Raw genomic sequence first — 23,568 nt, 5'->3', positions numbered from 1 at the left:
CGTCGCGTCATCCGCGATAGCAAGAAGGCAAGCTGGAAATACTTTATTAGCTCATTTAACACCTTCACTCCCTCCTCGGAAGTTTGGAGTCGGCTTCGACGGTTCTCAGGCGCGCCTAGTTTCTCCCCGGTCTCTGGGCTCACTGTCGCGCATGATACCTTAGTGGACCCCGTCGCAATTTCTAACTCATTGGGTCAGCACTTTGCTGAGATTTCGAGCTCTTCAAATTACCCGCCAGCGTTTCTCCCGAAGAAACGTGCAGCGGAAGTGCGACATCTTGCTTTCTCCTCTCACAATCGCGAAAGCTACAATACTGTTTTCTCCATGCGCGAACTCCAACATGCACTCTCTTCTTCTCGCTCCTCCGCCCCAGGACCGGATGGTATCCATGTCCAAATGTTGCTGCATTTATCAACCCATAGCCTGCGTTACCTCCTTCGCCTTTATAATCGAATTTGGACCGACAGTACCTTTCCCAGGCGATGGCGGGAAGCTATTGTCGTTCCCGTTCCGAAACCTGGAAAGGACAAACATCTCCCCTCTAGCTATCGCCCCATTTCTCTCACGAGTAGTGTCTGTAAGGTTTTGGAGCGTATGGTGAATTACCGTTTAGCTTGGTGGCTGGAGTCCCGCAGTCTTTTAACACCAGCCCAATGCGGATTCCGAAAGCATCGTTCTGCCGTTGACCATCTTGTTGCTCTCTCCACTTGTATCATGAACAATTTTCTCCGGAAACGCCAAACGGTAGCAATATTTTTTGATCTGGAGAGAGCATACGATACCTGTTGGAGGACAGGCATTCTCCGCACACTGTTCTCTTGGGGCTTTCGAGGCCGGCTGCCCCTTTTTCTTCGCGAATTTATGGCAGAGCGCACATTTAGGGTGCGGGTGAACACTACTCTCTCCCGTACTTTCTGCCAAGAAAACGGGGTACCCCAGGGCTCCGTGCTGAGTGTTGTACTGTTTGCCATCGCCATTAATCCAATTATGGATTGTCTCCTTCCTGATGTCTCGGGCTCCCTCTTTGTGGACGATTTTGCGATCTACTACAGCTCTCAACGGACCAGCCTTCTTGAAAGACGTCTTCAAGGATGTCTCGATCGCCTCCACTCGTGGAGCATCGAAACCGGCTTCCGTTTCTCACCCAGTAAGACCGTTTGTGTAAATTTTTGGCGACGTAAGGAGTTTCTTCCGCCCTCCTTACATCTAGGTCCTGTCAACCTTCCGTTTTCCGACGTCGCTAAATTCTTGGGTCTTATGTTTGACAGAAAACTGTGCTGGTCCTCCCACGTTTCCTATCTTTCGGCTCGCTGTCTGCGTTCGCTTAACGCCCTCCGTGTCCTGAATGGTACCTCTTGGGGAGCGGACCGAGTGGTCCTTCTCCACCTCTATCGCGCCTTAGTGCGCTCGAAATTGGATTATGGAAGCATAGTCTACTCCTCTGCTCGGCCGTCTATTCTTCGGCGTCTCGACTCTATCCACCACCGTGGATTACGTTTAGTGTCTGGAGCTTTTTACACCAGCCCTGTGGAAAGCCTTTATGCTGAGACTGCTGAACCTCCGCTGTCCAATCGGCGGGCAGTCCTTCTGAGTCGTTATGCTAGCCATCTGTCTTCCATGCCTGCTAATCCAGCGCATGACCTTTTTTTCGACGCCTCCTTTGATGTCGGGTATGCAGGCCGCTCCTCCTCCCTACTACCCCCGGGAGTCCGCTTCCGTCAACTGCTCCATTCTCTTTCCTTCCGCTTTCCTAAAACCTTCTTGACAACTTGGGGTACAGCACCGCCTTGGCTCCGTCCCCGGATCAACTTGCTCAGAGACCTATGTCAATTTCCCAAGGATGGTACCCCTACACTTGTTTACCGTCGGGCATTTGCTGCTCTATGTGCACAAATGACGGATGCCACATTTATTTACACCGATGGCTCGAAAACATCGTTAGGTGTAGGGAGTGCCTATATTGTTGGCGACACCCCAAATAACTTTCGGCTTCCCGACCAGTGTTCGGTTTATACTGCGGAGCTTTACGCTGTTCTCCAGGCTGTCCACTACATCCGCCGCCATCAGCGGATACAGTACGTAATCTGCTCAGATTCTCTCAGCTCTCTCCTAAGTCTCCAAGCTCTTTACCCTGTGCACCCTCTGGTCCACCGGATTCAGGACTGTCTGCGCTTGCTCCACCTGGGGGGCGTCTCAGTGGCGTTCCTCTGGCTCCCGGGACACGCTGGTATCTGTGGAAATGAGGCGGCCGATATAGCGGCCAAGGCTGCAGTCTCTCTTCCTCGGCCAGCTATTCAGTCTCTTCCGTTTACCGATCTACGGAGCGTTTTATGCCGCCAAGCTGCTCATTTATGGCATGCGCATTGGTCAACACTTCCCCACAATAAATTGCGGGAAGTGAAAGCCCTTCCTTGCGCTTGGACCTCTTCCTCCCGAACGCGTCGTCGGGAGGAGGTAATTTTAGCTCGACTCCGGATAGGGCACTGTCTTTTTAGTCATCGACATCTTTTAAGCGGTGATCCTCCCCCACTCTGTCCCCACTGCTCTCAGCTGTGGACGGTCAGACACCTTTTAATTGAATGCCCCTATTTTAATCCGTTACGCTCCCGTCTACAGCTATCGCCTGATCTATCGTCGATTTTAGCAGATGACACGCGCTCAGCTGACCGCGTTCTACAGTTTATTAGTGACAGTGAAATGACGTCAGTCATTTGAAGTTTTTTTTTTTTTTTGGGGACAACCAACCCCTTTCTATAGTGGATTTTTAAGCATTCCTTCTGCCTTTAGTTACTCAAATTTTATGATTTTGTTCCCATTGCTGCTGATTTTAAATTTCGTTTTTTTCTTGTTTTCTATGTCACGGGCTGGGCGCTAATGACCATAGAAGTTTTGCGCCCTAAAACCACAAACAAAAAAAAAAAAAACACAGGGATCGTACTGCCGATACCTGAGCTGCACCCTCCCGACGTCGGCCAAGGAGTAGATGCCAGTCTCCTTGGGGCATCAGGACTCCCAGCAACAGTCATCCTGCCAGGTGGCCCTTGCTGAGGCTGGGTGGCGCCCGTGGGGAGAGCCCCTGGTCGGAGTAGGTGGTATCGTGGCGGACGTTTTGCAGATGAAATGTCAACATGTATCGGGTCACTCTGCGGCCTTGTCTTTTAAAAAGAAAGGTACTGTCTCTGGTTCTGGTTCTCCTGCCCCTTCCCCCTTGGCCACTCCCTGGGAGGAAGGACAGGCCCGCCGGCTTGGGGCGAAGTACTTCCCCCGATATTTAGTCTGTTCTCAGACCGATGGGGGGGACGTTCGCCACCTCCAAGCCCATGTTCTTTGTCCAGCCATCGAGGACATCTTCGGGGAAATCGAGACTCTCAGTAAAATGCGTTCGGGGTCCGTTCTTATAAAGACCACCTCCGCCACTCAGTTGGCGGCGCTCCAGGCGTGCGACCGACTAGGGGACATCCCAGTGTCCATTGTCCCGCATCTGGCACTGAATAGGACGCAGGGGGTTATTTTTCATTGGGACCTCCTGCTGCAATCTGATGAGGAGCTCAGGGCCAACCTGGAGTGCCGAGGCGTGCATTTCGTCCGGCGAGTCCAGCGCGGCCCCAAAGACTGTCGCATTGACACTGGGGCCTTTATCCTCGCCTTCGAGGGGGACATTCTCCTGGAGAAGGTAAAGGTGATGTGCTACCGGTGCGACGTGTGACCTTACGTCCCACCTCCTATGCATTGCTTTCGGTGTTTGCGCTTTGGGCACATGTCGTCACGGTGTGAGGCTGAGCCCCTTTGTGGCGATTATGGACGTCCTCTTCATGAGGAACATACATGCACCCCACCACCTCGGTGCGTCAATTGTCCTGGCATCCACTCGCCTAGATCTTTAGACTGCCCCGCGTATCAGATGGAGAAGAAGATACAAGAATTAAAAACTTTGGATCGCCTCTCTTATTCTGAGGCCAGGAAAAAGTATGACCGCCTCCATCCCATGACGTTGACAACTTCGTTTGCCTCAGTCGTGTCCACTCCTTCCACAGTATCCTCACCCCTATCCTGTCCCCCCTCCACCTCCTCACCCCATCCGGGGTCTATGCCTCCGCCTCCCAAATCCCGCCCTTCCAAATCCTCCTCCCTCGCGGCCCCTGCCCCCTCTGCCCCAGGGGCCACCCTTCCTCCTCCTCCCCCTCCGCCGCCTGAGAAGCGATCCTCTTCTCAGGCGTCCATCGGGGAAACGTTTCGGACCCCGGCTTCCGAGGTCCGGCGTTCCAAAACGGACCCCACGCGTGAGGACCTTCTTCGGGTCCAGCCCACCATCCCCGTGCCTCATCGGACTTCCCAGAAGGCCTCCAAGAAGAAGTCTTTATCCCCCTCTCCACCCCGGCGCGTTTCGTCTGACGCTCCATCCGTGAGTCGCTGCTCCCAGCCGTCCTCAGTTTCGCCGGGACGCTCTGCTGCCAGGCGCTCAGCTGGCCTCTCGTCGGCGAATGATGCTGCCCCTCCTACGCAACCCGGGAAAGCGGCCGCAGCTGGCGACGACTCGATGGAACAGGATCCGCCTCCCGCCGGTTGTTGCGTTGTCCCCCCGAAACCTGGCCCTCTGCGGCCATCGAGGTGACCAGCTCTTCACCCGTTTCGTTCCCCCTTTTTCTGACTAGCAATGGCTTTGTTACATTGGAACGTAAGAGGTATTCGATCTAATCGGAAGGAATTACAACTGCTCCTCCGCCTGCACTTTCCGCTCGTCCTTGGTCTCCTGGAAACCAAGTTGCGCCCAACTGACCGTCTTGCTTTTACCCACTATACCTCCGAGCGGTCTGACGTCACCCCTGTGGATGGTATTCCAGCTCATGGTGGGGTCATGTTGCTCGTTCGGGACGATGTCTATTACCATCCCATTGACCACCCCACTCCAAGCAATAGCTGTCTGTATTAATCTTTCTGCCTTTACTTTTTCCGTTTGTACTGTCTACACTCCGTCATCCGCAGTTAGTCGGGCTGACATGATGCACCTGATTGTTCAGCTTCCTCCGCCGTTTTTATTGTTTGGCGACTTCAATGCCCATCATCCCCTTTGGGGCTCTCCTGCATCCTGTCAGAGAGGCTCCCTCTTGGCGGATGTCTTCACCCAGCTCAATCTTGTCTGCCTCAATACTGGCGCCCCGACTTTCCTCTCGGACTCTACTCATACCTACTTCCACTTGGACTTCTCGATCTGTTCTACCACTCTTGCCCGTTGGTTAGAGTGGTATGTCCTTTCTGACACCTATTCGAGCGACCACTTCCCCTGTGTCGTTCGTCTCCTGCACCACACCTCATCCCCACGTCCTTCGAGCTGGAACATACCAAAAGCTGACTGGGGACTTTAGTCCTCCCTGGCGACCTTTCCGGACCACGATTTTCTCAGTTGTGACAGTCAAGTCGAATACCTCACGGCTGTTATCATCAATGCTGCCGAACGTTACATTCCTCGTACTACCTCTTCTTCACGTCGCATTTCCGTCCCCTGGTGGAATGAGGCTTGTAGAGACGCTATCCGTGCTCGACGACGTGCATTACGCACCTTTCGCCGCCATCCTACGTTGGCAAATTGTATTGGATACAAACGACTCCGAGCGCAATGCCGTAGAGTCATCAAAGACAGCAAAAAAGCTTGTTGGGCCTCTTTCACCAGCTCCTGTAACAGTTTTACTCCCTCTTCTGTCGTCTGGGATGGCCTGTGCCAGCTGTCGGGCTTTAAGGCCCACTCCTCGGTACCTGGCTTGACTTCAGGTAATGAGGTCCTTGTTGATCCTGTTTATGTCTCCAACGCCTTCGGCCGCTTTTTCGCGGAGGTTTCAAGCTCCACCCATTACCACCCTGCCTTCCTTCCCAGGAAAGAGGCGGAAGAGGCTCGGCGACCTTCCTTCCACTCGCTGAATCTGGAAAATTATTATGCCCCCTTTACTATGCGGGAACTCGAACGTGCACTTGCACTGTCCCAGTCCTCTGCTTCAGGGCCAGATGCCATTCACGTTCAGATGCTGGCCCACCTTTCTCCGGCAGGCAAAAGCTTCCGTCTTCATACCTACAATCGCGTCTGGACCGAAGGTCAAGTCCCCATGTGTTGGCGTGACGCCATCGTTGTTCCTATACCCAAACCCGGGAAGGATAGACACCTTCCTTCTAGTTACTGCCCCATTTCTCTTACAAGCTGTGTCTGTAAGGCGATGGAGCGCATGGTTAACGCTCGGTTAGTTTGGATTCTTGAATCTCGACGGCTACTTACCAATGTTCAATGCGGCTTTCGTCGCCGCCGCTCCGCTGTTGACCTCCTTGTGACCTTGTCGACATTCATCATGAACAACTTTTTGCGAAAGCGCCGAACGGTAGCCGTGTTCTTCCATTTGGAGAAGGCTTATGATACCTGTTGGAGAGGAGGTATCCTCCGCACTATGCACAGGTGGGGTCTACGCGGTCGCCTGCCCCTTTTTATTGATTCCTTTTTAACAGATCGAAAGTTTAGGGTACGTGTGGGTTCCGTATTGTCCGACATCTTGCTCCAGCAGAACGGAGTGCCTCAGGGCTCCATTTTGAGCGTAGCCCTTTTTGCCATAGCGATCAATCCAATTATAGATTGCATTCCACCTAATGTCTCAGGCTCTCTTTTTGTCGATGACTTCGCGATCTACTGCAGTGCCCAGAGAACATGCCTCCTGGAGCGCTGCCTTCAGCGTTGTCTAGACAGCCTATACTCATGGAGTGTGGCAAATGGCTTCCGGTTCTCTGAAGAGAAGACGGTTTGCATCAACTTTTGGCGATATAAAGTGTTCCTTCCGCCATCCTTACATCTCGGTCCCGTTGTTCTCCCATTCGTGGAAACAACTAAATTTCTAGGGCTCACACTGGACAGGAAACTTTGTTGGTCTCCGCACGTCTCTTATTTGGCTGCCTATTGTACACGTTCCCTTAATGTCCTCAGAGTTCTTAGTGGTTCATCTTGGGGAGCGGATCGCACTGTCCTGCTTCGCTTGTATCAGTCCATAGTCTGATCAAAGCTGGATTATGGGAGCCTCGTCTGCTCGGCCCTCCCTCTTACGCCGTCTCAACTCCATCCACCATTGGGGGTTACGTCTTGCGACCGGAGCATTCTACACTAGTCCCGTCGAGAGTCTTTATGCTGAAGCTGCCGTATTACCATTGACCTACCGGCGCGACGTACTGCTTTGTCGGTATGCCTGCCGGCTGTTGTCAATGCCTGACCACCCCTCTTATCAGTCCTTCTTCACCAACTCTCTCGACCGTCAGTATGGGTTGTATGTGTCTGCCCTGCTGCCCCCTGGAGTCCGCTTTCGTCGCCTGCTTCGACAATTGGATTTTGCCCTCCCTACCACCTTCAGAGAGGGTGAGAGCCCGACACCACCGTGACTCCAGGTTCCGGTTCATATTTATCTCGCCCTCAGCTTACTCCCGAAGGAGGGTACTCCGGCTGCAGTGTATTGCTCACGGTTTGTCGAACTTCATGTGCGACTTGCCAGTCACACCTTTATTTACACTGCTGGCTCCAAAACTGACGATGGTGTCGGCTGTGCCTTTGTCGTCGGGGCCGGCACCTTTAAATACCGGCTCCTCGACCAGTGTTCCAGCTTTACGGCAGAGCTTTTTGCTCTCCATCAGGCCTTTCAGTATGCCCGCCGCCACCCCAATTCATCGTATGTACTCTGCTCTGATTCACTCAGTGCTCTTCAGAGCCTGGGAGCTCCATATCCGGTCCATCCCTTGGTGCAACGGATCCAGCAGTCCCTCCATTCTTCTGCTGCTGATGGCTCTCCTGTCAGCTTTCTGTGGGTTCCCGGCCATGTAGGAGTGACTGGGAATGAGGCTGCTGATGCTGCAGCCAAGGCTGCAGTCCTCCTGCCTCGGCCAGCCTCCCATTGTATCCCGTCATCTGACATTAGTGGGGTTGTTTGTAAGAGGCTTGTGTCTTTGTGGTGGGATACTTGGTCATCACTTCAAGGAAACAAGCTCCGGGCAGTAAAACCATTCCCAACTGCTTGGACAACCTCCTTCCGACCATCTCGGCGAGAAGAGGTCCTTCTGACCAGGTTGCGGATTGGGCATTGCCGGTTTCGCCACCGCTACCTGCTCTCCGGTGACCCAGCCCCGCAGTGCTCTTGTGGTCATGCATTAACAGTGCGCCATGTTTTATTGTCGTGTCCCCGTTTTAGTCAATCTCGTGTTGTCCTGTCTCTGCCATCTACTTTACAGGATGTTTTAGCTGATGACGTTCGAGCAGCTGCTCGTGTTCTTCGTTTCATTACTTTGACTGGCTTGTCCTGTGACTGGGTGCTAATGACCTCAGTAGTTGAGCGCCCTTAAACCCCAAACAAACAAACAAACAAAAAAAACAAAAAACAAAAAAACTCGCCAGTGGGTGCAGGAGCCAAAAGCTGCTGGACGAAGAGCTTCACGGTCTTCCCCCATGCCTGAATCTGCTTCGGAGAAATCTTCCCAGCATCCCAGCAAGCCCCTAAAGAGAAGAGAGAGGGCAAACAAACTAAGTAGTCTGAGATTTTCACTCTGCAGCAGAGTGTGCGCTCATATGAAACTTCCTGGCAGATTAAAACTGTGTGCCGGACCGAGACTCGAACTCAGGACCTTTGCGTTTCGCGGGCACGTGCTCTACCAACTAAGCTACCCAAGCACGACTCGCACCCTGTCCTCACAGCTTTACTTTACTTCTGCCAGTACCTTGTCTCCTACCTTCCAAACTTTACAGAAGCTCTCCTGTGAACCTTGCAGAACTAGCACTCCTGAAAGAAAGGATATTGCGGAGACATGGCTTAGCCACAGCCTAGGGGATGTTTCCAGAATTAGATTTTCACTCAGCAGCGGAGTGTGCGCTGATATGAAACTTCCTGGCAGGTTTTTAAGTAGTAGTCTGCTAAGAAACAGGTGGGCCCCAACACCACCACTCCCTATCAATTCTGCACTTGAGGATGCGCTGGAGATCTTGGCATTCCCTGCAGACCTGGATTTCACTGATGCCTCATCCACCATAGAAATGGCTACAAATACTCAGTCGATGGCAGCAGGTGACCCTGAGGCATAACCTGCCTGCTACCGTGCTTCGTGCCTTACCAGCTTCACGATAATGTCATCCTCCAGTGGAATTGTGGCAGTTTTTTTCACCATTTGGGTGAGCTACGGCAATCTTATGCTTTAAACCTTCTCTCTCCATTGCCCTTCAGGAAACATGGTTCCCAGAAATGCAGACCCCTGCCCTTAATGGCTATAGCGAATATTACAAGAACTGTAGTGACTATAATAGACTGTCAGGTGGAATTTGTGTCTGTCCTGAATTCAGTATGCAGTGAACCTGTGCCCCTTCAAACGCCTCTTGAAGCCGTGGCTGTCAGGATAAGGACAACATAGAAAATAACTGTCTGCAGCCTATATCTTCCTCCAGATGGTGCAGTACCCCTGAACGTGGTGGCTGCACTGATTGATCAACTCCCTAAACCTTTCCTACTTTTGGGAGATTTTAACGCTCATAATCCCCTTGTGGGGTGGCACTGTGCTTACTGGCAGAGGCAGAGATGTCGAAAATTCACTGTCCCAACCCGACCTCTGCCTCTGAAATACAGGTGCCCCCACACATGGCACATATTCAGCCATTGATCTCTCAATTTTGAGTCTTGACCTTCTCCTGTCTATCCACTGGAGAGCACGTGACAACCTGTGTGGTAGTGACCACTCCGCCATCGTACTGTCACTACCCTGCCATCAGGCCCACGGAGGCCTGCCTAGTTGGGCTTTAGACAAGGCAGACTGGGAAGCCTTCACCTCTGCTGTCACCATTGAATCTCCCTCCACATGGTAACATCAATGAAGTGGTTGAGCAGGTAACTACAACAATTGTTTCTGCAGTGGAAAACAGGATCCCTCGTTCTTTAGGGTGCCCCCAGTGAAAGACAGTCACTTGACAGTCGCCAGAAGTCACTGAGGCAATTGACGATCGTCAGCGAGCTCTACAGCGGCATAAGCAACACCCTACCCTGGAGCACCTTTGCATTGGAGAACTATCCTCCCAGCCTTTTGCACTCTCAAATGGTGGATGGAAGGGAAAGTCCACTTGGTCACTACACGCCACAGTGAACCCTATAATGCCCCGTTTACAGAGTGAGAGCTCCTCATTGTCCTTCCACATTGCCCCGGCACAAATCCTGGGCCAGATTGGATCCACAGTCAGATGATTAAACGTCTCTCGTCTGACTGCAAGCTACATCTTCTCATGATCTTCAACCGGATTTGATGTCTTTCCATCGCAGTGGCAGGAGAGCACCACCATTACAGTGCTCAGACCCGGCAAAAACCCTCTTGATGTGGATAGCTATCGTCCCATCAGCCACACCAACGTTCTTAACATATGGTGTGTCGGCAGTTGGTTTGGGTCCTTGAGTCACATGGCCTACTGGCTCTGTGCCAGGGCGATTTCTGCCTGGGTCGCTCTACCACTGATAATCTAGTGTCCCTCAAGTCTGCCATCCAAACAGCCTTTTCCAGATGCCAACACCTTGTTGCATTTTTTTGATTTATGAAAACCGCATGACACCACTTGGTGACATCATATCCTTGCCACATTACACGAGTGGGAGCTCAGAAGCCCGTTCCCGATTTTTATCCAGAATTTCCTGTCACTTCGTGCCTTCTGTGTCCAAGTTGGTGCCTTGCATAGTTCCCCCCCCCCCCTCCCCCCCCCCCCCTACCATATCCTGGAGAATGGGATCCTGCAGGGCTCTGTATTGAGTGTGTATCTATTTTTAGTGGTCATTAGTGGTCTAGCAGCAGCTGTAGGGCCATCTGTCTCACCCTCTCTGTATTCGACTACTTCTGCATTTCGTACTGCTCCACCAGGACTTGTGTTGCTGAGTAGCGCCTACAGGGAGCCATCCACAAGGCGCAGTCATGAACTCTAGCCCACGGCTTCCAGTTATCGGCCGCAATGTCATGTGTTATGCATTTCTGTCGGCATCATACCATTCATCCAGAGCCAGAACTTTACTTTACTGACAATCCTCTTGCTGTAGTGGAGACATATTGATTTTTAGGACTGGTTTTTGATGCCCGATTTACTTGGCTGCCTCACCTTTGTCAGCTTAAGTGGAAGTGCTGGCAGCACCTCAATGCCCTCCGCTGCCTGAGCAACACCAACTGGGGTGCAGGACGCTCTATGCCACTGCAGCTCTACAGAGCTCTTGTTCAATCCCGCCTTCACTATGGGAGTCTGGTTTATGATTCAGCAGTGCACTGAGCATTGCGTTTACTCAACCCAGTGCACCACTATCGCGTTCGTCTCGCAACGGGAGCTTTTAGGACGAGTCCAGTTACCAGCATCCTATTGGAGGCCAGAGTCCCTCCATTGAAGGTTAGGAGGCATGCACAACTGCTCACCAGCTATGTTGCATACATGTGTTTATGTCCATGGAGGACATATTGAACAGCATTCCTTGCCCAATGGCTTCTGTGTTTTCACTGCAGAGCTGGTTGCTGTATCTCGTGCTCTTGAGCACATCCGTTCATGCCCTGGGGAGTTGTTTCTTCTGTGTACTGACTACTTGAAGCAGCCTACAAGCAATCGACGAGTGCTTCCCTCGTCATCCTTTGGTAGTGACCATCCAGGAGTTCATCTATGCCCTGGAATGGTCCAGTCGTTCTGTGGTGTTTTTGTGGACCCCAGGACATGTCGGAACCCCAGGCGACGAACTTGCTGACAGGCTGGCCAAACAGGCTACACAGAAACAGCTTATGGAGATCAGCATTCCTATAACTTTTTCTTGTGTTTATGATTTCTGCAAAACTAATATTGACCGATGGTTTTTTCACTTCTTAGAGAAAGTCGATGTAGATTTCCTACAAAAGAACCTCAAGAAGAGGTCTTAGACAATCTGCACAATACATGGTATCAGGAATTTTCACCATTACAAACCACATTCTTGTGATTCTTTAGAGTTTAGAAGAGTAACTTTTTCTGAAAAGCCTTGCTTGAATTTTTCACTCGATGAAAATGCCCCACAATGGACAGGCATTCATCCTCAGGTGATACTTTGCCTTTATCAGAAATGCCTGTGGCAGGGGAGAAGATATTGAACTACTTTTTCTCCTCCCACCTGGACCAGCTGTTTCATTCATTTGGCCAGAGTAGGAAGACTCGTGTTTTGTGCATTTGGAAAACATTTCATGTGCTGTTGGTGTACTTTAATCAACATCCTTAGGCAGAATGTATTAAGGTCATTCCATTGAAAATCATCAGATTTTAGCCAAAGTGGGTTGCAACATGGTTACAGATTTCAATGAAATTCAGTACAGTTAATACCTGCCCTAAATTAAGTTCATATCTCAGGTATTGAAATGTGGAACCCCAGGGGGTTGAGCTAGGCCCTCCCAAAGTTGCAATTTTGGTCGTTTTTTCTGAAAAACGCTATACGATGTGACCTCCTAGCTCCTGTACTAAAGCAGATACACCCAAAAGATTGGTCTCATTTGAAACATTTTGAATGAAACATATTATTTCTACTAATTAAGGTTGAATATGTTGCAGAATAATGGTTCTCTTGTCAAACTTTGTGGTACTTACAATATTGTCCTTATCAACACGTACATGCTGCTAAAGAATACAATAAAAAGTTAGGCATTGGAGTAACACAAAGATACTTTGGGGGTAATTAGACTTAGATACAAGTTACATAATAAAGCAATTCACAGCATGCTGTGATCTTGCACACACTGCATTTGGGGAGGTCCCAAATAGTGATTTTTGACAATTTCAGAATTTTCAAAATCCAAAGAGTCAATGTTTGCATGCAAGTAACACAAGCAAATTTGTTTTATGAACTCAGCCATATCACCTCTCTATACACACCAAATATTGTTTGAGTGCTGCCATTCACACAAGAGATAAAAAATATTGGAAACTTCCAAAAAATGTGATGACTTCTGTAGCTGTTTGTCTATGTATTACTTCCGAACCATTGAACCATTACAACACATTATTGCTTTCTCCTACAAGGGCGAGGTACCGTATTTACTCGAATCTAAGCCGCACTTTTTCTGGTTTTTGTAATCCAAAAAACCGCCTGCAGCTTAGAATCAAGTGCAAAGCAAGCGGAAGTTCTGAAAAATGTTGGTAGGTGCCACCACAACTAACATTTGCCGTCGAATATATGTAGCGCTACACAGGCATGCTTTGCAGGCACAAAGATAAATACTGGCACCAAAACCTCTGCATCAGTAAACAAATTTAAAAAAAGGTGGAAGGTGGAGCTTTTTTTCTCCGCCCCGAGTTTCGACCACTGCATTTTCATACATGATCCAACGAAGTAAATACAAATTCCGTATTGTTCATCTTCGAATGTAGCAGCATTTCAATGTACTACAAAAATCCGACTGGCAAGACTGTTTGGGATGTTTGTCAATATGGCCAACTCTACATTCCGAATTTTTTCCTTCCTGTGAGAAAACGCGATTGTTAATAGGAACTTTTATGAATTGTGAATCACATGCAGTATTCTCTTCACCATGAGAATAATACGAATATAAACATTTGCCATGTATTCTTTCGTGTTTGCTGCTATCTTATTAAATCCTGTCTGCCTAATAAACTACAAAACTCGAGTGAGACAACATCAAACACGGAACAATATACATATCACGTAATGTTTATATTCTTATTATTCTTATGCCTAATAGTGATACAGTCAGAAATGAAGCACGGCAATTGATTAGATTTTTAAATCTGAGATGACTAATTTCTGTGCAAAATGTGACGTACTAAAGAGGCATCTGCGAAGATTTTCAAACGGAGAAAAATTTTCGCCAAACTCGCTCAGAACGTCTTCTATCATACGCAGTCTATTATTTGGTTCTTGTTGATCATTATCAAAGAAAGCAGCAGTGTACGTAACAATAAATAGCAGTCTCTTGCCATTGTTTCACTAATGAGACAATTCCTCTCTCTCTTTTTATAATTGTAACCGCGGTAGCATGCACAAAAGTAAGCCATGCCGCGAGCGGCGACAGGTCGTCAACACTCAATATCAGAATGCTACAAACAATGCATGACACAGTACGCACAGTAATGCATTTTCAGCTTAGTGTCCCCCCGCCCAGGGGTCCACAACTCTTCTGTTCATCTACACCCCTTCCTCCCCCTTCCTTACCCCCATCCCGGACCCCTCTCCTCCCCCCCTCCCCTGCGGCTCCCACACCTTCTCCTCAGGGCGCTGCTCCCCCTCCCCAGCCAGAGAAGTGTCCCACTCCTTCGGCATCTGCCAGTCAAGGGCGCCTCTCCCGGGATGCCCCTTCCCGGCACCTTCCAGGCCAAAGGTCTGCTGCCGCGCGACGACCACGAGAGCCACGGTCTGTCGGCCCCCAGGTCGCCCGGTCTCTTTCTGTTCCTGATCTTGCTGCAGCTGGCTCCTTTATGCCACACAGCCCTCCTCGATCTCAGCCTGAAAAGAAGAAGAAACATAAGTCCCGGGACAAAAAGCCTCTGGTGTCACCGGAGGTCCCTCCCCCGACTTCACAACTGGATTCTGACCTGTCGTTTATGGGTGTCGCCCCCTCCTTGTCGGTGATGGGTGGGGACCCGGCAGTATGACTGGATTTAGCGTGTTCAGCCCCCATTTAAACCATCGTTCTGTGGTTCTCCAATGGAATTGTAATGGATACTATCGTCACCTTCCGGAATTGAAATCCCTTCTTTCGTCCGACTCTGCAGCTTGTATGGTTCTCCAGGAATCTCATTTTACTGATGCTCACTCACCGACCCTCCGTGGGTTCCGTGTTTTCTGTCGAAATCGGGTCGGACCCCTTCGGGTTTCTGCTGGCGTTTGTACATTGGTCCATACAGACATTGCTAGCACGTGGATTCCTCTTCAAACTACATTGGAAATGGTTGCTGTTAGGGTCCACTTAGACTCTGCGGTCACAGTTTGCAATCTTTATCTCCCTCCTGACAGGACTCTTACACCTGCTGCCTTAACTGCCCTTCTTCAGCAACTTCCTCCTCCCTTCCTCCTCCTTGGGGATTTTAATGCTCATCATCCCTTGTGGGGCAGTGCCTTTCCATCTAGACGAGGTTTTCTTATAGACCAATTTATTGCAGACCACGACCTGTGCCTTCTTAATGATGGCTCCCCTACTCATTTCAGTAAAGGTCATGGTACCTTTTCTGCCATTGATCTTTCTCTTTCTTCTCCCTCTCTCCTCCCTCCATTACACTGGTCGCCATACAACGACCTTTGTGATAGTGACCATTTCCCGTTCATTATCACGCTCCCTTCCCGCTCCCCGATGGACGGGTTGCCTCGTTGGTCTTTCCAACGCGCCGATTGGCCTCTATACACTGCGCAGGTCGTGTTTTCTCCCTCTTTGTCGGGTTGTATTGATGACGTCCTACGTGATGTGTCTGACGCGATTGTTCGCGCTACTAGCCTTGCTGTCCCGCGCTCATCTGGACCATTTCGTCGTCGGCAAGTCCCGTGGTGGAGTACGGCCATTGCCATTGCCATCTGTGATCGCCGTCGAGCTTTGCAACCCTTTAAGAGGCACCCATCCGTAGCCAGCCTTACTACCTTTAAACGCCTTCGCGCTAAAGCCCGTTATTTAATCAAAAAGAGCAAGCGGCTGTCACGGGTATGGGCTACACTTCGCTCTCTCCAAGGTTGCCATCGGCAGTCCACCCTCCCAGGCCTTCACCTCCCAGATGGCATTTGTACGGACCCATTAGTTCTTGCAGAACATCTTGCAACCCATTTTGCAGTGGCATCAGCATCAGCCTCCTATCCAGCTGCTTTGCTTCACCAAAAACAGCGGGCTGAAGCTTCCACCTTATGTTTCACCCCTTGTGTGTCAGAATCTTACAACGAACCTTTTACTGAATGGGAATTTCTATCCGCTCTATCTTCTTCTCATGATACGGCCCCTGGCCCAGATTCCATTCATAACCAACTGCTTCAATATCTCAGTGCTCCACAACGGCAACATCTTCTTTGGGTGTTTAACCGTATCTGGCTCCAGGGTGAATTCCCTTCTCAGTGGAGGGATAGCATTGTGGTTCCTGTCCGTATAGCCTGGTAAGAACCCCCTATCTGTTGACAGCTATCGGCCAATTAGTTTGACCAATGTTGTTTGTAAGTTACTTGAATGGATGGTAGCCCGTCAGCTCAATTGGGTCCTCGAATCTCGGGATCTATTGTCCCCTTACCAGTGTGGCTTTCGAGAGGGACGATCTCCAATCGATCATTAACTTCGCTTGGAATCTGCAGTTCGGCAGGCTTTTTCCCAGTGCCGCCATTTGGTTGCAGTGTTTTTTGAATTTCGCACGGCCTATGACACGGCCTGTCGCCATCACATCTTACTAACCCTTCATCAGTGGGGTCTTCGGGGCACACTCCCGATTTTTATCTGCCAGTTCCTGATCCATAGGTCATTCAGAGTTCGAGTTGGTACTGCTTTTAGCTCTCCACGGACCCAGGAGACGGGCATCCCACAGGGTTCTGTCTTGAGTGTCCTTCTTTTCCTCATTGCTATCGATGGACTTGTGGCCTCTGTCGGTCCCTTGATCGCCCTTGCCCTGTATGTGGATGATTTCTGCATTTGGGTTAGTTCCTCCTCGATGGCATCTGCAGAACGGCAGCTCCAGGTGGCTATACGGCGTGCCTCTGCATGGACCCTCTCACACGGGTTTCAATTCTCTCCTTTCAAATCGCGAGTGGTCAACTTCTGTCGCCGTACTACGATCCATCCTGATCCAGAGCTCTATCTCGCTGCACAACGATTGCCTGTGGTCCCACAGTTTCGTTTCCTGGGTCTTCTTTTCGACAACAAACTCACTTGGTTGCCCCATATCAGACTCCTGAAGGTAGGATGTTTCCGTAAACTCAATGTCCTTCGCTTCCTTGCCCATTCCTCTTGGGGTGTGGACCGTTCCCTCCTCCTCCGTCTTTATCATGCTCTAGTTCTGTCTCGCTTGGACTATGGTTGTCAAGTTTATGGTTCAGCTGCTCCTTCCACACTGCACGTGCTGGATCCAATCCACCATCGTAGTATCTGTTTGGCCACCGGTGCCTTCCCTACTAGCCCTGTTGATAGTCTCCTGGTTGAAGCTGGGATTCCCCCCCCCCCCCCCCCTTTCTGTTCGGCGGTCCCAGCTTCTGGTGTCTTATGAACTCACTATCCGTTCCTCTCTCACTCATCCTTCCTATTCTATCCTGTTCCCAGACCATGGACGTCGCCTAGCCGACTCCCGCCCTCGGGCGGGTTTACCGGTTGGGCTGCGCCTTGCGTCTCTTTGCTGTGATTTTCAGCTTCCTTCTTTGTCCTGTCTTCCTCACTCCCTCCCCTCCACCCCTCCTTGGTTAGTTCCTCGGCCTCGACTTCAGATGGATCTCCCCGCCGCGGTCCGAAAGATTCCATCCCCCCCTGGTGGTGTTCCGTTCCTTTTTCCGCCAAATTTTATAGGGGTTTCGGGGATGCTGTTGTTTTTTACACTGATGGCTCTAAATCCGCTGATCATGTTGGGTATGCCTTCACGTCCTCTGTTGGAACGGAAAGTCATCAGCTGCCACCTACATGTGGGGTGTTTACTGCGGAATTGATGGCAATTTCCCAGGCCTTTACCTTTATTAAACAATCCCAACACAACCGCGTTTTGTTATGTACGGACTCGATGAGTGGCCTTCTTGCTATTGACCGGTGTTTTTCGTGCCATCCCTTGGTCTCTGCCATCCATGACCATCTCGCTGATATTCACCGTGCTGCTTGTTCCATTGACTTCCTTTGGGTCCCTGACCATGTGGGTATCCCGGGTAATGAGCTCGCTGATCGTTTTTTGGGTGGGGGAGCAGTCACTTACCCCCCCGTTTTCTGTAACCCCTCCTGCAGCGGATTTACGGCTTCACATCAAATCCCACTTCGCACAGTCATGGGCAAATTCTTGGGAGGCTACTCCCCTGTCTAATAAACTTCGTGCGATTAAGGTGACACCAGGCCTGTGGCATTCTTCCTTTCACCTCTCCCGAAAGGACTCGACCACACTGTGTCGTCTCCGCATTGGCCGTACCAGGCTGACCCATGGTTTTCTTTTGCGTGATGAGCCACCCCCACTTTGTGGTTGTGGAGCCTTCCAGTCAGTAGCCCACATTTTGGTTGAATGCCCCCTTCTTTTGGCTCTGCGTGCTAAGTACAGGCTCCCCCACACTTTACCTTTGATGTTGGCTGACGATTCCCGGATGGTCTCTCTGGTTCTCGGTTTCCTCCGGGAAAGTGGTTTTTATTCTCAGTTTTAAGGTTTTTAATCTCTCTCTGGTGTTGGGGCAGGGCGGTGAGTGTTTGGGTGTCTCCCACTGTAAGCAGTGTTCAGAGATTCCTGATTCACCTCCCTGACCGAATTCCTCTTTTCTTCCCCTTTTACTCTGTTTTTACCTTTTTTTTTTTTTTAAGGCTTGGTTAGTCTTTCTATTCCCATACGTACTTTCTACATTATAGCAGTTGTACCTTTTAAGTCACAGGTGCTCTTGCCTATGCTGCTTCAGCGTAGTGTTGGGTTCGTTCTCTTACCGACTTCCCTCATTTTGTTTTTACCAATGACAACATGACTGCCTTTTTACGTTTTTTCCCTTTTTCCGTTTTATTGTTCTGACTTTACTGAGATGTCCCATTAGCGGAATGGAGTATATTTGAAACAAGGGACTGATGACCTTGCTGTTTGGTCCCTTAAATCTCAAACAACCAACCAACCAATCTCTTTTTATAAGTCTCTTAACCATTTTACTTTCTATTCTGCTGTTTGGGGTAAAGTTTGTCATGTTGGTAGCAAAAAGTTGTATTTTCCAATACTCAGTTGGACTGTTGCAAGCAATATTATAGCGGATTCTGTCAATGCTAAAGACAAACATATTCCTTCTACTGTTGTCCCATTTCCCTCACCTGTAGTATCTGGATGGTTATCGAACAAACAGATGATGAATAGGCAGCTAGTATGATGGCTTGAGTTGCAGGAATGACCATATGACACTTGCTGGAGGACACCACACATTGCACAAGTGGTGCTTATTAGGCTGCCTGCCTCACTTTAAAAGATCAGATTTTTAAAGTATGCATGGATCCAGGTTTATTGGACCTTGGTATTCACCAGAAAGGGGTATATTAGGGCTGTAGCAGTCCAACCACATTATTGGGTGTGTCAGTCTCTCTTCATTGATGATTTTGTGGTCTGTTAAAAGTCCTGGAGGACCTGTTGAAGCAAGTGTCAACTTCAGTACAATCTTGACCATGTCTACTTCTGGGGCATACACAGTGGCTTCCACTTTTCCGATGGAGAGGGAAGAAAAAAAAAAACTGGCGGCAAAAGAATTCCACTCAGTCCTGACCCCTCTGTCCTGGTGCCCTTCTGTTCATCAAAACATCAAAATTCTTGGGTTTAATGCTCAATAGAAAACTAAGTCAGTCCTCCCATATGTCCTACTTGGCAGTCTCTGTTCGTTCTCAGAATGTACTGCACATTTTAAGTGGCACCTTTTGGAGTGGAGCACACAGCCGCCTTTTGATTTTATCAGTACTTAGTGCAATTGAAGCTGAAATATGAATGCATGACCATCCATTTTACATTGCCTTAACACGATTCACCTGTGCAGAATCTGTTTGGTTACTTTTGTGAGCCCCACCAGTCCAGTTATGACCCTGTATGTGGAAGCTGCCAAATTACTCCATCTTCAGTCATTCATGCAACATTTCTGGAGCTTTGTACACATTTTTGGGGGCACATTCATTTATATTGATGGCTTGAAGGCTGACCATGGCAAGGGTGTCCTTGATGTTGGTGAAGACGTCTTTGAATATTGCCTTTTACGCCAGTCCTTGATTTTTTATTTTATTATTTTTTTTCCAGAGCTATTTGTCAACTATCACCTTGTACATAGTATAAAACATCATAATATTTGGTACGTGCTGATTCTCTTTGGTCTTCACAACCTTTTTGTGATGTACCTGTACTACCGTGTTGTACATCTGATTCAGGTATGCCTTCCCTCACCCACTGATGGTAGCACTAAAGGGTTCTTTGTATAGGCCCATGGAAATGTGTTACTGAATAAGGTTGCTGATGCTGGTGCCGGTGCCTCGTGACAAACCCAGCATAGATATATGTAGGAATATTCTGTCATTCTGGCACAAACAGTGGCCTTGTCTCAGTGGAAGCATGTACAGAGAGATTAAATCCCCGTGGAAGGCTTGGGCAGCTACCTGTCATCATAATTTTAACTAGATCATGTATTGGGCACTGTCTTTTCAGCCAGCAACGTTTGCTAAACAGTGACCAGTTTACTGTCACTCTGACAAATCACTGACAGTGCGCCGCTTCATAACGCAATGTCAGTTTTGTTTTTTAACTCCTGGCTTATTAATGTGCCTTTGTCATCTGAGCCATCTGAGTTAGTAGACACAGCACAGGCTGTAAAATGTGTTCTACTCTTTACCTGCCATAGCAGCATGGCAAAGGAGATTTAAATTGTGACTGTAGACACTGGTTGTTCCTCTCTCTACTCTTATCATATGGCCTCTTAAAAAAAAAAAAAATTCCCGTATGTTAATGACATTTAGGCCCCTATGCGTCGACTGACTTCAATAATCAGAGTGCTTTCCCTAGAAAACAGTCCATTTTAAATAATGAGCTTTGGCCGTAACTGTTTTGCACCCCCAAGTCAGAAGAAAAAAATAAACAGACCTCAAGATCAAATCTTGTGAACAAAGAGAACAGCATTGACAATATAGTGCAAGAGACAATGAATATTATAACCTAAGATGCAAACGTGATAGCCTTCACTGCAGGACCTCCTAGATGGCACTCAGTCCATTAGTGTCATTAAGTAACAGCAAGGGCCATTTAAAAAAGTGAAAAAGGCATTACCATTACAAAGGATGCATCACCCTGCTAATAACCTAATCTTATTCACACATAGAAAATGAATGAATGTTACTTAACTAAACAACAACAAAATTTGGGAACACTGTTGCCACAAGGAATGCACACACACTTGCTTCTAAATTTTGGGCCAGCAAGGACTTACCAATGGATGCTACTTCCTTGTGGAAATTTTTTATAAGGAAGTAATTCGTTCTAACTGTTAACATGGCCGAACCATGCTTCACATAAATTTGAGACTCAAAAAGTTATTACAATTACTAACATGCTTTTACTCAACACTCAGACTTTGAGAGAGTCTGTCCAGTAGCAGCAGGTGGCAGGTAGTATAATGATTCTTTTACATAGGGAATTGAACAATACACTAGCACAATTTATAAACGCGTACCTGAAACAGAATACAGTTCATAACCACATAATACGTAACCTTTATAACAATGGTAACAAAACTATACTGATGGCATTAAACAAGTTCTGGCATAGATGTGTCTTCCCTAATCAGTGAACTGGACAGGCAACCATGCAAGAGTTGGGCTATTGAGGCAACCTACCCATTTTTTATTAAGATTTTTTTTTATCCTGTTGACCATTCCATGTCGGGGTACCTATGTCCCTTTATAACCAACAAGCACAAGAAAACAGTATTCTGTGCGCTTCTGACTACAGAACCACAACTTTCACAATTCCATTCAGAATAGCTGGTATAGTGACTGCTGTGTATCATAGACATTTTGTACTCTGCTATGTTGCTGACCTGACATAAACAACTTATCCTCTTATACCTGGAAAATTCTTACATTTACAGCCCAGTCATACTGTACACGAAGACTAAATTTTTATTCTTTCTTTGATGATCTGGCCCAGGTGTTAGATTGATGCCAGAGGTTAAGTTGATGACGGAGGAGCATATTAGCACACCTTCAGGCAGGGCTCCTGTCATGACAGTTGCACCCAGGCCAAGTTTCCTTTCATTAATGTGTCTACTTTTACATGTTAGCTATCTATTTTAATGATAGCCTTATTAACTATAATCTGAACACATTCTCATACAGATTTCCTGTAACGCACGTAACTTAGATTATTTTGTCTTAAGTACAATATTTTACTTTTGACTGGTTATTCATGGGGATAGAAAAACAACATACACCATAGATGTGGTTCTTTTTGAATCTCGTACACCATTTTAATGACACTGGCTTTGACTTCTTCTATTTTGGAGTTGGTTCCATGTTGTCCTAATCCAAGGAATTTTCATTTAATTGTGTTCTCTAAAATGGAGAGATTAATAACATCATTATTCTGCGTCTATTGTCATTAGATGTCCAATGAATTGAAAATAAAAATGAAAGGAATCACGTGTTGTGGTGTATTCTCTAGTGATGTAAATTCATTTGTTGCAGTTGAAGAGGAACCTTTCAATACTGCAGAAATCGGCAAACTCTCCTAGTTTGGCAACAATCATACGGGAATGGCAATTGATTTGTGAAAGACCTCCAAAGGGTTTTGAGAAGTTTTTCAAACCAGGTACTGGCAAACAATCATCAAAAAATGGAAAACCGAAGGAAGATGTTCCAAAAGAGGCACAGCAGCCACCACCTTCGAGAGGAACTAGTCAGCCTCCACCCAAGTCTACCCAGAGGCCGTATGATCAGTGGTCATTTGGGATGTTTGGAGGTCAGTCCAGGTAAATATTGTTATAACAAAGGGAACTCCTCTTTTGTAAACAGTAAATAAGTTGTTTTACTTCTTAAACAATTTAAAATTTGAAGAGCTTTTTGTGTTTATGTAAGAGAATGCTAACACACAGATTTTTTATTTTAGTACTTAGAGTTTTTTGATTAACGCACACAGCTAGAAAAAGTCAGAATGATGGCATTTACCGGCATTGAAAATCATAATTATGCTGATAGGAACTTTCAAAAATTCCAATTTGCTATAAGCTTGAGAAGTTGGAAAAGGTGCCCAAACACTGTAAGGTAGCGAAGGTAGGAAGCAGGCCTTATGAATACCAAAGTGTCTGTGAGATGGGGGATTGTAAAGAGGCTGACTGAGGGAGCATATGCTAAAGTGCGCGTCATTTATGTTGGCGGCCGAGTTTAGGTTCGTTCTGCGCATCTGACGTCACAAAACACAGTCAGCCAATGAACAGAGAACGACGTTGCCACATCTCGACTGCAGTGCAGAGCATGGACGAGTGTCTTCAGTTTTAGAAACGTTCAGTCATAAATTAAGTAATAGAACAAAAGCAATGTCTTGATAGCAGACATTCTTTTATAGAAAGTTTGGAAAAAGCATTCTTTATACCAATTGCTTCATATTCTATTAATTAATTAAACCAAACAAGCAATAAGACTCCTAATTCAGGCGATAGCAAGGAAAGGTGTTTGTATCACTCTCACGAACCACTTTTTCGCAATAAAGAACAGCGGTAATTGTTTATTTCCTATTGTACTTTGACGAAGCGTGAGTAATTCATAGTCATACCAACAGTGTTTGTCAGTATTTTGCGTGACATGTTATAGTCCTCATGGCGTTCTGTAGTCGGACGAGGTGCGTTAGCGTAACGGTTAAGGTGTTGGGCTGCTATGCGAAAGGTTATGAGTTCGAACCTT

General features: G+C 48.0%; 1 protein-coding gene across 1 annotated transcript in view; it reads left to right on the top strand.

Annotated features, from left to right (window-relative positions):
- LOC126469931 (AFG3-like protein 2) overlaps nucleotides 1-23,568 on the top strand; it is a 128,082-nt gene that overhangs the window by 7,419 nt on the left and 97,095 nt on the right. The window contains exon 2 of the mRNA XM_050097332.1: nucleotides 22,357-22,640. Coding sequence (XP_049953289.1) covers nucleotides 22,357-22,640 — 284 coding nt within the window. The remainder of the gene's footprint in view (nucleotides 1-22,356; nucleotides 22,641-23,568) is intronic.

This window comes from Schistocerca serialis, chromosome 1 (genome assembly GCF_023864345.2).
Source record: "Schistocerca serialis cubense isolate TAMUIC-IGC-003099 chromosome 1, iqSchSeri2.2, whole genome shotgun sequence".
Taxonomy (NCBI): Eukaryota; Metazoa; Arthropoda; class Insecta; order Orthoptera; family Acrididae; genus Schistocerca; species Schistocerca serialis.
Note: the sequence above shows the minus strand (reverse complement) of the source record. Positions and strands in the feature narration are given on the sequence as shown.